General features: G+C 45.4%; 2 protein-coding genes across 2 annotated transcripts; both read right to left on the bottom strand.

The window, feature by feature from the left end:
* Positions 1 to 89: 89 nt before the first annotated feature.
* On the bottom strand, positions 90 to 6,402 carry LOC117429304 (B-cell CLL/lymphoma 7 protein family member B-like). Its single transcript, XM_058998258.1, has 6 exons — positions 6,061 to 6,402; positions 5,024 to 5,099; positions 3,984 to 4,086; positions 3,193 to 3,357; positions 2,994 to 3,073; positions 90 to 2,785 (listed from the first exon to the last, which is right to left on the bottom strand). The coding sequence occupies exons 1-6, from the start codon at positions 6,150 to 6,152 to the stop codon at positions 2,693 to 2,695; spliced, it is 609 nt and encodes a 202-aa protein (XP_058854241.1). The 5' UTR covers positions 6,153 to 6,402; the 3' UTR covers positions 90 to 2,692.
* A 1,294-nt stretch (positions 6,403 to 7,696) lies between these two features.
* On the bottom strand, positions 7,697 to 12,225 carry LOC117429875 (transducin beta-like protein 2). Its single transcript, XM_034049791.3, has 7 exons — positions 12,032 to 12,225; positions 11,265 to 11,392; positions 10,942 to 11,126; positions 9,864 to 10,015; positions 9,082 to 9,208; positions 8,508 to 8,660; positions 7,697 to 8,303 (listed from the first exon to the last, which is right to left on the bottom strand). The coding sequence occupies exons 1-7, from the start codon at positions 12,156 to 12,158 to the stop codon at positions 7,847 to 7,849; spliced, it is 1,329 nt and encodes a 442-aa protein (XP_033905682.3). The 5' UTR covers positions 12,159 to 12,225; the 3' UTR covers positions 7,697 to 7,846.
* Between the last annotated feature and the right edge of the window lie 15 nt (positions 12,226 to 12,240).

The raw sequence follows: 12,240 nt of genomic DNA on the forward strand, positions 1-12,240 counted from the left end.
AACGCTGTTGCGATACCTTCATTACTCCTTTTGCAAATACTGTGCATTGCTGCTAAGATAGATCGACACACACAAAAACACATCACAAGTATATATACATTTGTTTTTATTGTAATTTTTAAATACAGTGCTAAAATGCATCTTTCAGTAGCCTTGTTTGAACAGAAACATGCTGTTGTTGAAACACAGTGGTGCCATGGGTTGAACATTTAGTGGACAGCCTAAAATAATATGCCAAACAAACTATGTAATGCCAAACATTGTGTCCCAGTTTGCATTAGACACTGGTCTTCCAAACCCATATTGTTATGTTTTACATACAACTTAACGGAGAGCAGAAATACTTTGCTGTTTTTCTCAAAAAAACATCCAAACCTGGCTTAGGCAAATACAGCTTCTTCATAAAATACATACATATAGGCTTTGCCATAAATTACCCCCCCCCCCCCCCCCCCCAAAGAAATAACACTTGGCTCTGTTGTCGTGCTGTCAGTAAGAAGCCAGGTCTGTCTTGATTTACAGTCACTAGTACTGCAATGCCACTTGGGACAGTTGTAGAAGGTAAAAAAATACCTTGCGGTGAACTTGTCGATTGTATTTCTGCTGGTAGTTATGATTGTACGATGCTGGTGGCTTGTGGATATCTATTCACAGTAGATTATTGGTGAGATAAACTTATATTTAAAGATTAAACATGTAGATGTCTATTCAAATGACATAAACACTGGCTGGCCTGTTTACTAAACAATACATTGAGAACAAACCTGACAGTTGACTTACTTTAAATAGAAAAATGCCCTTCAGAGTCACACACACAGGTTTTCTCAGACAACTTCTATTCAGAGCCACCCTCTTTTAGATGAATTGTACAGACTCCATAATCTACTGTAACTCCATAATCTACTGTAACTCCATAATCTACTGTAACCTCATAATCCACTGTACCAGCAAGCAGACCGTGCTGCAGCAGTCAGTGGCAAGGGCATCTTCAAAGCCAATTCGTTTCAAACTAAAAAGGCAATTCCATTTACTGCAAACAGTCTTGTTGTTATATTGATAATATAATACAGGAAGCACCTGTAAACTTTTCAAGGGTCTGTAAATCAGCAGCTGTCTTCAATCAAAAAGATCTATAAAATCAGTTTGCAAAAGATTAGCAAAATACTGAGTTTCAATAAAATACGATTTTTATAGTTTCTCCAAATGTCTTTTCCTTTCAGCATGTATAAAAATCACCCTGCACACAGTTTACAACAAACAGGGAGGGTGTTTAGTAGATTTAAAATTAAATAAAAACAATACATTACATTTGAACTAATACTAGTTATTCCATACAACATGATTTGTGTTACCAAAAAACAAAAAAAACATTTTGATCTCACATTTAGAGTTCGGAGTGAGGGAAGCTGCACTTGCTGTTGAGTGTTCGAGAACCTTGGGCTTTCACCCACTGTGTCTGCTAACTTCACAAAACGAAAGAAACGCGGGCAATCCGCGAGGTAGCGATCCACGCGTACGCATCAGCACTCCCATCTTAATCAACTGATCTGAAAACTAACAGAAGCCTATCTGACGGTGCCCCTTTTAGTTAAGTGTCCCAGGTGGTTTTGTACAGCTGCTGAAACAATTTCAAAACTTGCACCTTGGAGTACACAGCTTGATAAATCAGGTATTTTCTGTTCATGATCTACTCACACTTCACAGTAGGAAAAACATGACGTATGCATGAACCAGTAAAATAGCTCCTCTAAGCTAATAATGGCTGCCCATGTTTTTTATTAAATAATTTCTCAAACATTTGTATGTGTGTATATAGTATATATGTTTATATCAGGCAACAGAGTATTGTTAAAACTCCACAGTAACAACTACCACCCTCTGAAGACTTCGACCCTGGATTCATAGACCATTAGTAAAATGAGTGTGGTGGGCTGTAGCTCAATCTCTCTCACAAAACCAACACTATGCAATTTGCCACACCTTCTGTAGTCAGTTTTAAAAAAAGAGAAACCAAGGATTGGGTGGGATTGGGTACTGAATTGAATTTGGATGGTGGTCCCTCCAGTCCAGGGCAGGCGTGAGACACGGTCGCACTCGTGCACTGTGAATGGGTAGCCTTAAAATGAAAAAATAGCCTTTCATGATAAAGAAATCTTAACCCACAGTAACAATGCAGTTCTAATGCAGCTACACTGTTAGAGTGGAGTTAAACAAGTTTAAACCAAGTCTTATATGTACAGGCTAGTTCATGGATACTGAAAAGACCAGCAACCTAAAAGCAGTGAAACCTGGCAGGCAGCTACAGCAGACAATGGGAAGAGGAAGCTTGTCTTTAGATGCTCAGTGTGACCACCATAGACAAAGACCAGAAGCACTAACTGAGCTAAAGGGTATCCACAGACATCCTAGGTGTGAAAACACTGTACACCTCCCCATAGTCTACTAACTGCTTCCCTGGCATGCACCTGCATGAACTGGGCAGATGACTTCCGTTACACTGAGGCTGCTTTGCCATGGGGGTGACTCTCCTGTTGACCAGGCAGATGACAGGTGGCAGTGTTGGAAAGGGGTCTGTCATCCTAGGAGATATGTCTAAACAGAGCTTTTTTTTAAAAATACAGTTTTACCAGACCTTTAAAAGATATAGAAATAAACTGCCACCGCACCAGCAGCTGGATGCACAGACCATGGGCTAGCTCTGAGACACAGGCTGGAGGACTGAGTTTTGTTCTGTACAAATTCTCTTCAGAGGAGGCGCCCTGGAGTCATAGTCTTCCTCCGCCACCTGAGGAAAAGAGGAACACAGCCATTACAAGATAACCTTGAGAGATTGTTACTGTACATGCACACCCAACGTAATACAACATGCAATATCAGCTCTCTCAGCAGTAATTGTAAAATAAACAAGTGTTTTGTATGGAATAAATACAATCAGGACTGGTAAGAGGGGAGGGACTGGGAGAGTGGCAGTTTGGCCGTACAGTCTCCCTTACTTGAGCACTCAGTGGTAAGAGATCCTCTTTAATCAGTGTGGGAGGCCCGTCTGCAACTTCACAGGTCGGCAATACCGGCTCTAAAATAAAGAGTGGAAAAAAAGAATGAAAACAGCGCAGTGCATTTCTCTTTGGATGTTACCCCACCCGAGCGCTGAGCTTGGCTTTGCGTTCCAGACCCCAGTGCCCCCTCTCCTACCCTCCATGCTCTCCTGGCCCAGCGTGGGCGGCTGCGAGTCGTCTGTCCGGAAGTCCAAGGTGTGGGCTGGGCTCACCGGCTCGCTGGGCTGGGGGCTCGAGTTGCTGCTGCTGTCCACTTTGTGCTGGTAGGCATCCGACAGCGAGCTCTGGTTACTGTTCTCATCTGAAATACAGAAAAGGCAGGAGCTTGGAAAGGGCTAGTTTAGCTACCCTGTGAGCTTATACAAGCATTGAAAGGCAGTTGATTTCTAGCAGGCACAAAGCGACCTCATCACTTCTGTGGTTGACATACCTGCACCCAGCGCTCGGTGACACATTGCAGATTATTGTAATGATATAAACAGCGGCAGATCTTAAGCTGCTTATTAACTACATGTATCCAGTAGGAGTTCCCCCCAGGGACTGATTTATTGACCTACTTCTTAATATTAATGCCTGCAATTAAAATGCAGTGAAAGTAGGGCTGCAAAAAGACCTAGGCTTAAATATAAATCATTTTGTACATATTAATTTGTACCTGAAATCTGATTGAAACAATATTCTTAAGTTTCATTTAAAAAATATGTATATGAATCAGCCATTGTCACTGCATGTGCTATTGCTGCCCTGTAGCTGAAGACAAATTCACTTTCAGATACTGAAACAACTGACCCTAACCGTTCCTGTGACTGGTCTGCAATGGAAACTGCACAGAAGGAACTGGGCTCCTTGGCGTTCTGAGAAGCCTGTGATTGCTGGAGACTCACAGCAGAACAGACGGTGATAACAAAGGGATTGTGTGCCACTAACCCTGAAAGTCCAGCAGGACAGAGCCGTTACTTTCCGGTGCTGAATCAGTAGGGAACCTCTTGTCTTCTCTCCCGGCGTTTCCATTGGCTTTGCTTTTGTCCTTCTTCAAAAGAAAGAAAAAGACAGATTTATTAGTCAAGACTCTATTTTAAAGTTGCTGGTGTGAGCACGGTGTGCACTCTACATACCCGACTCTCAAATATCAAAACAACTGGCCCAATTGATAGTTAACAATACGCCTTTCATAGGAGACAGTAATCTGCTTCTTGTCTACAGTTCTGTTTTTGCACTGCACTTCAAACTTGGCAAGGTGACCTGGCTTCAACAAAGGGCAGCCACGCCACACGGCCACACTGAAAGCAAACTGTAAAGTGTAACACGAGCTTAGGAAACCACAGCTGTTTTTCCATGACTGCTGTCAGGCTGCCTTTGTGGCCAGCGTTGTAGAGCCTGTCTGTAGCCAGAGCCCTGGCTATCAGTTACACCTTACTCTTTCTTATTAGGATTGGATAGGTTTTATTTTCTATCGCTCCCACCTATTACTAACCAAAACTAATAATATCTGCGAGTGCCCGCTGTGGTATTGAAGCTAACAAAAAACTGGAACTGAAAAGACGTGCGTTCCTATTACAGTGTTTAGTAACCCCGTTTTAAAATCCCCTTCTCCCTTAATTAGCTTTGGTACCTTTCCATTACCGTCTTGAGCTGCTATGGAGCTCTCCTCCGTGTTGTTCTGCAGATCCCCTTGACTTCTCGTTCCCCTGTCTCAGCAGGATGATCAGCTCTGATCAGCTCTGATCAGCACAGAGAGTATTGGGAATGCTGGACAAACATGGCTACTCTATAGCATTGTACATGCAAAGACTTAAAGCTACAGGCTAATGGTACACCTTCAACAGGGACATAAAGCTGCATTTTCTTCCCATTCTCCGATATCTGATTCCCCTCACCTTGGCCTCTTTGCATTTAATCACACACGCTGAAACAATATGCAGCATAAACACACACACAGTTGAAATGATAAAAGCCTGCTGCCCTACCTCCCTGGTATCCACAACTGGTACCCACTTAAATATCCTGAGTGATGTGTCGCCCACGGTCACCCATTTCTTCTCCCTGCAGAAGAGGGGGGCAAAGAGGATTACTGTGTGAAAAGGGAAATAACTCAGGGGTGGAAAATAAAGACAATGGGTCTCAGCAATAAAAGATTGAAGCTCTGACACAAAGTGACAAAAACAAAAACGGAGAAGGCTGACCATTAAACCTGACAGTTGTAAAAAATCAGTTTTTTCCAAAATCTAGAAAATGAAAGAGTTCAAGAATGCAAGTGTTACTGTGGTGTGAAGGCTGGCAGGAATGCTGTGTACCCACCACACACATTTCTGGTAGATTTATTATGACAAAATGTCCACTTGGCAGGTGAAGCATGCTGTGAAAGGGAGTCTGTGTCATTGAAGCAATACACTGACGGGCTTCAGACAACAAGCACACATTCTCATTGACTGGTTTATAAGAAGCAAGACACACTGTAAACCGCCATAGTTATCTGCAGGCACGAAACATAACTGTAGGCTTAGAGACAGCACAACATGCTACTGTTCCCTGTGAAACATCAGGAACGTGTGCAGTCTTGGATACTGAAACACCTGCCAACCAAGCGCTTACTCTCACCGCCATATCAAAGTCATTCCGGTTTGAAACTGACTAGCAACAGTTTCGTGTGAGGGACTGTACGGTTTCATAAAACCGTGTGTAAGAAATCCCGGTTCTCCCCCCACCGTTTTTATCCTCGACTTGTTTCATAGGTTACAACTTTTCGAACACACCTCCCGATGTTTAATTCTCACGCGGCTATAAACCATCCTGTGAATTGCAAGCAATCCCACCCCTTCTCGGCCACTTGTCATCACCAAGGCGACCAGTCCGCACCTATGCCTCTCATTGGTGATGGGGACTGTCAATCAACCTCTGGAATCAACCACCTTCCCTCCCTCTCCGTGAACTTTCTCTTTCGAGATTGTTTGAAAGATTTGTATTTTCACAAACTAAAAACGAAAGTCGGCCTGTCTTCACTTACCATCTGCGGACCTTTTCCATGGCCGCCATCACCTTTTTAATATCATCTTTGGCGCGGCTGCGGGTCTCGGCTCGAACCGAGCGCCCCGACATTTTCAACACGGTTTATTTTTTTTTCTCCGGTCTCTGTCCCAGCCAGAGTCTCGTCGCCGTTCGGCGGTTTGCTCTCGCGATAATTGTTAAGCCACTGTTTACGCGTGAGCGCTGTATAGCCTGTCATAAGTACATAGTCCAAGTACAGTTCCCTTCTCTTGGATATTAAACAGGTGCGCATTAAAGAAAGATATCACATGTGTAAACACAGAAATTCATTTACCTGCATGTAATATTGACACTATGCAGTTGATCATAAACCTGTGCTCATGCTTTAAACCAGGGGTGCCCAATCCTGGTCCTGGAGGGCTGATGCCCTCCTGGTTTTTGTTCAAACTGTACACTAAATTGATTAATTGGACCAATTAGGCTTCTAATAAGGGCTTGATTGGTCTAATTAAGTAATTTAGGGCACAGTTGCAACAAAAGCCAGGAGGGACATCGGTCCTCCAGGACCAGGATTTGGCACCCCTGCTTTAAACAACGGCGGTATTATAAAATGAGGAAAGTGCACAGATACTGTAACAGAAAGCAGCAAGATAACTGAACTAACGTACTATTTTTTCTGTATAGGCCCTTGGTGAGTCTTCTTCCATTTCAAAATCCAAAGGAATGCTGTGTTTCCAACTTAACACAGGTAGCCAGATATGTTCCTGTTCACAATCACAAGTCGGGGAAAAGTTGCTCATCATGGATAGACTCAGGCACATGCGCTGATGAATGCTGGTACCACGTGTTTGAACTAACACCATACAGCAGTAGATGAGAGGTGCTCACACATGGCTCTGTTAAGCCGTTCCAGCACAGAACCTTGCTCCAGCCATGTCCTTACTGTTATCATATAAGCAGCTCGGAGCCTGGTCACAGCATGGTAACGAAGGACCTGGTTTTAACAAGTCCTGGTGACCGGACTGAGAGAGGCACAACTCACTACGACGGCATGGCTCTTCTGCCGTTACTAAACACTGTGCTTTCTCTTGCATGCACTCCAGTGATAAAATACAGAGATTTTGAAATTCATACAATTTGCTCTCACCGTGGACAGCAGGAGTTAACAAACTTGGTGTTTTGCCTTGTGCAGATGGGATACACAAGTGATTCAGCTACTGCTGCTGCTTGAAGGCTCTGCGTGGGTTTGAAAGCACTTATTTAATCGTTATTCTCAGGATGACATACTAGTGCCAGTGTAGCCTGTAGATTAGAGCACAGGACCGGGAGGAAGGTTAAAGAAATGAAGTTGCAGATTCCAGCCCTGCTTGCACACATCAAAGCATTCCTGAACCTCTCCATAACAAACGATATCAATGGGCTCTGCAAACCATGCCTGTTCAAATACTTAACAAGAAAAGAAAAGTCGACTATAATTGGATGTGATCACATTCGTTCCACTCAACTTCTGGTGAAATACATTCACAATCATACATTTTCACATGTGAAAGGTATACAGTAAATATAATGGTCTCCACTTCAACCAGGGAGCAGGTCTGCTTTTTAAATGTTGTTCTTTTTAAGCAAAATGAAAATAAGAAAACAAACATGCACAGGCTTGCTTGCTTTCTTTTTTGGAAAACACATCAACATTTTATTAGAAACACGATTTGTTTTAAAACCAGCAAGAAACGAAAACAGCGGAGAAGAACAAGAACAGTTTAATTTGGTTTTGAAGCTGGGAAATGCCTCTCTCTCTCTCTCTTTCATTCCCTGACCGCGGCCACACTGTCCAGGGCACTCTGTGCCTCTCTGATCTGCAGCTGCAGTCTCTGGCGCATGCCCTCGTTGGAGGCTTTCCTCAGCATGGCCTCCATCTCGCGGATGGCGGCGCGGTAGCCGGGGGTGTTGTGGAAGGCGCGGATGACCCGGTCCCCGCTGGTCACTACGAATCGGTTGTTGATGTCGAAGTGCAGGGCGCTGATCTCCTCGCTGTGCACCCCCTGGAACTCCTCTTCCAGCTCCCCGCTCGCCGCACTGTACAGAGCCAGGCTGGAGCCGCAGGAGATGGCCACCACGCGGGCGTCCGGGGACAGCGCGATGCAGCACGGCTCCGACACCTGGCACCGGCCCGTCAGCAGCAGGTAGGGGTCCTGCTGCTGCTTGTACTCCACGTCCGTGTCCCACAACTTCCACGTCCCGTCTTTGGAAACCGTCGCCATCCTGAAGGAAAAGGAAAGCATTTGTACTCTGTGATTAAATTCCTAGAAGTCTGAACATTGACATCGCTAGCTTAAGGTCAAGCAATCGCAGCTACAAAGGTCTCTTACTGTTTCTGAAAGAAAACCCCTTATGATTGAAAGAGGTTTAGAGGTCAGAAATATCTGTTTATGAATGCAGGTGTCTGTGTAACCCTGCGGGTCTCACCTCCTCGAGTCGTTGGAGAATGAGAAACAGCAGACGCCGGCCGAGTGCCCCTTCAGATCAAAGGCCCGCGCCACCTCTTTGAAGTCGCCCCCCTTCCCGAAACACACCTCCCAGACCTTCACATCCGGGGTGAACCCACAGGACGCCACAAACCTGCCACAGGGAAGAGAGAGGGGGGGAATGAGGGTATGGAGGAACCACTAAACTTGGGATATTTAAACTGTCTGTGAGTAGAAGTGGCAGCTCTGGTACACATTAGGTTTGAAACAATGTTACAGTAGACAGCTTTAGGATAAGGGTGGAGCAGATGATGGACTTCCATGCTGCATGCATGGATCAGTGTGCTGATGTTTCATCAATGCAACAGAAAGAGCTTGGAGAAGCAGCCTTATGAAGGACAATGTTTGAGCACAGCAAGAGGGAGGAGTGGACAGCAGCAATAGATAGTCCCATGGACAGCAGTGGATTAGAGATTGGCAGACTAGCACTGCATCAGGAATGGGGTCTGATCAGACAGAGAAGCGGAAAGCAACAGGAAGGAAGGGGGGGGGGGGCGGAGGACAGAGCAGCTGACCTGCCACAGGGAGACACGGTGGCGTACGCGTTGGTCATCTGGTTGGTGTTGATGGAGGCCAGGACCTCCCCTTTCAGGTCCCAGATCAGGATGGTGGTGTCGCTGGAGGCCGTCATTATGAACTTCCCTGGAACATGGAGCACACAAGGGAGGGGGTTAGGAAGGCTTGGGAGCACTCGTCAAGGAGAGGACACTGCAGGCTCAATATCGAAGCTCAGCAATACAATTCTGCCTTTCTGATCAAATATTCAACGGCTTTCCAAAGAGCAATATCAGCACCAAGGGGACACTTTCATGTCTTTGTTAAAGGAATGATATAAATGAGGCATCACAGGGATGGGGAATCCTCTTGCCCAGCGCTGCTAAATGATCAGGGACCAGCAGTCATATCCACAGTAAAGGTAAACAGTTTTTTTCCATGGCTGCCTGTACCAAGTCATTAAAGAAGCTCAGGAAAGAGCATGCCGACTCCCCAGACTGCTGGCACTTGGTCCACTTTAGTAACAAGTAGATTTCCTCCTCAACTGACAATAAACCTCGCGAACCCTAGCAAAAAAACTCTTTGGACTTGTAATGCCTTGGTACTATTTTAAAAGTTCATCATGAGGTTTACAAAATCGAGTTCAATGCTTTGTTTGCAAAGTTTTCCAGCTAGCATTAGACGGTGCATCGCATGAGATCACGTCTGGTTTCAGCAGAGGAGACTCAACTCTCCTCAATCCCTGGCAGCTGCAGCGCACACGTTACCAGTCGGCCGACAGGAGAGTATGGAGGCCCTGTACCTGTCTCTGCGATGCCGATGCTGATCACAGCAGCCTTGTGTCTCTGAGGGAAGTCCTCGGGTGCAGCGCTGAAGGTGACGGAGCCGTCGTCCTTCTTGTTCATCTTAAACACGCGGATAGTCTCGCCGTTAGCCAGCCAGGTGATGAAGGCCCTGCAGGACAAAACAAGGGGTGGAGGGGGGCGGTCAATACCCAACAGCCAGGGAGGGCAGATGTGCTGTGCTGACCACACTGCAAACACTGATCACATCCAACTACATGTGTTAAAACCACATACCCAATACGAAGGCATTTGTAGATTAGTCTGCTGTTTGCCATGTGTGTTTAAAACATGTTGGTGTAGTAGCAGTGTCCATATCAGAGCTACATACAACAATACAACGCAGCTAGATTTAAAATAACACATGGAGCAAAAAAAGGGGTCTATTTTAAACCTTTTGGTAACCTGCACCACTTTTTTGAGGGACCGATCTACTGTATGTATGTATGTGTTTGTATTTAATGTAGAGCTACTGGGCAGCAGTGTGGAGTAGTGGTTAGGGGTCTGGACTCTTGACCGGAGGGTCGTGGGTTCAATCCCTGGTGGGGGGCACTGCTACTGTATCCTTGAGCAAGGTACTTTACCTAGATTGCTCCACTAAAAACCCAACTGTATAAATGGGTAATTGTGTGTAAAAATAATGTGTAAAAAATAATGTGATATCTTGTAACAATTATAAGTCGCCCTGGATAAAGGCGTCTGCTAAGAAATAAATAATAATAATAATAATACTGATGCAGATGCTGTATCAGTTAGTAAGGTATTAGGACTACCAAATGGGCTCTAGTAAGTGATTATGTGATAGCTGCTATTAGGCTTAGTAGTGCGACTAATTGGTAACCTCATTTTAAAGTCCATTTGTAGACTACCTAGATTGAAACACTAGATTTAGCAGCTCACACAGCTTACCGCCCCACGGCAAAACGTTTTCTAACCTTTCACTAGCCCAGCTTTCGTGCTAGCCCTGCATTATGTCCTGAAGAGGGTTCAGTTCTCCAGACTCTCAGGCTGCAGGGTGTGAATGTGCACGTAACGTACCGCGAGTCGGGACTGAAGCTGACGAGGGTGGCGTGATCCAGCTCCACGTTGGCCCGCAGGCAGCGATGCTCCCGCTCCAGGAAGTCCTTGGTGCTCCAGATGCGGACGGTGCGGTCATCAGCGCAGGATGCCAGGTACTTGCCGTTGCTGCTGAAGTCCAGGCAGGTGATGTTCCCACTATGGGCCTGCAGAGGAGACAGGGTGAGAGGGGCGAGTTTCTCTTAGTATTGCACAAGATTTAATGATTACTCACCAGGAATCGGATCAGCGCTACATAGCACTAACTGGATTGGCAATCCTAGCCTGGCCTTGACTGTACCTACCTTCAGAGAGGCCGCCAGCAGCGGGTGCGAGAAGGTGTGCTGCTGTGGTTTCTCCTTTCGGGGGCGCTGCTGCGGCTTCTGTTTCTTTGATGGGAGGAGTCTCTCCGATTGCCCGTTTATTTTCTCTTCTGAAAACAAATACATTTAAAAATGTCACAAATTAATAAGCCCTTGATGGTGACCCAGGAAATGTGTCTGGTTATTAATTTGGCATGAAATGCCCCAACAAACAGTTTTTCATGAACTGTTGTCACAACACTGCATGGGTGTTTCAGTTTACTATATTATAAAACACAATCTTACACAATAAATAATGCTCTTAAAAAATTTGAATAGACAATTAAGCCCTTCTCCACACCAGTAGATATTCCTTTCTTCTAATCAGCTAAATATTTAAGTTACTGTATTAATATAGTTGCTATAGCTTCTTAAAATAAAGCATACGCAGACTCGCTCAACAGGTAGTATCACTTACGGTTCTGTCGATCAGATCTGAAATGGAAACTGCTGCTGTATGTTCCCAACCTGAACTCTGGAATTAAATATTACAATTGCGGCGTCTTGCGTCTTTTCTGCGGGTAGAGGGCGCTGTTTTGAGGCTAGCGACATCGACACGACTACCCTCCGCACCGAGGCAAAAGCTCAGCGACGTGAAACTGTACCACAGCTATGATCTTAGCGCCCCCTAGCGGACACCTCCCCTCACTGAGCCGCTCAGAATGGAAATACACTAAACACTGCCACCGCGTTAACAGTAACCTCCTTACCGACTGTCTCCGTACTCTGGTCGGATTCCTCTTTCTGTTCTTCTCGGTGTTTCCCCAGAGCGACAACGACGAGGAGGACCAGGGCTCCTATTAGCAAAGAGACGGCGACCAACACGGCTAACTCCATCTTTAGTAACCCAGGTTCGCTTCTTCTGCCACGTTAGCGTAACACTGTAAGGGTACGAGGACGTCGAATACGTTCATCAAAA

Source organism: Acipenser ruthenus, chromosome 24, assembly GCF_902713425.1.
Source record: "Acipenser ruthenus chromosome 24, fAciRut3.2 maternal haplotype, whole genome shotgun sequence".
NCBI classification, from domain to species: domain Eukaryota; kingdom Metazoa; phylum Chordata; class Actinopteri; order Acipenseriformes; family Acipenseridae; genus Acipenser; species Acipenser ruthenus.

What these genes read in the sequence shown, in the direction of transcription:
- LOC117429875 (XM_034049791.3), bottom strand. Translation starts at nt 12,158, where the DNA reads ATGGAGTTAGCCGTGTTGGTCGCCGTCTCTTTGCTAATAGGAGCCCTG. An exon ending in TGCTGGCGGCCTCTCTGAAG is followed by an intron (nt 11,127 to 11,264) that starts GTAGGTACAGTC and finishes TCTCCTCTGCAG; the next exon opens with GCCCATAGTGGGAACATCAC. An exon ending in CATCGGCATCGCAGAGACAG is followed by an intron (nt 9,209 to 9,863) that starts GTACAGGGCCTC and finishes TCCATGTTCCAG; the next exon opens with GGAAGTTCATAATGACGGCC.
- LOC117429304 (XM_058998258.1), bottom strand. Translation starts at nt 6,152, where the DNA reads ATGTCGGGGCGCTCGGTTCGAGCCGAGACCCGCAGCCGCGCCAAAGAT. An exon ending in CAGTTGTGGATACCAGGGAG is followed by an intron (nt 4,087 to 5,023) that starts GTAGGGCAGCAG and finishes TTTCTTTTGAAG; the next exon opens with AAGGACAAAAGCAAAGCCAA. An exon ending in TGTCCTGCTGGACTTTCAGG is followed by an intron (nt 3,358 to 3,983) that starts GTTAGTGGCACA and finishes TCTGTATTTCAG; the next exon opens with ATGAGAACAGTAACCAGAGC.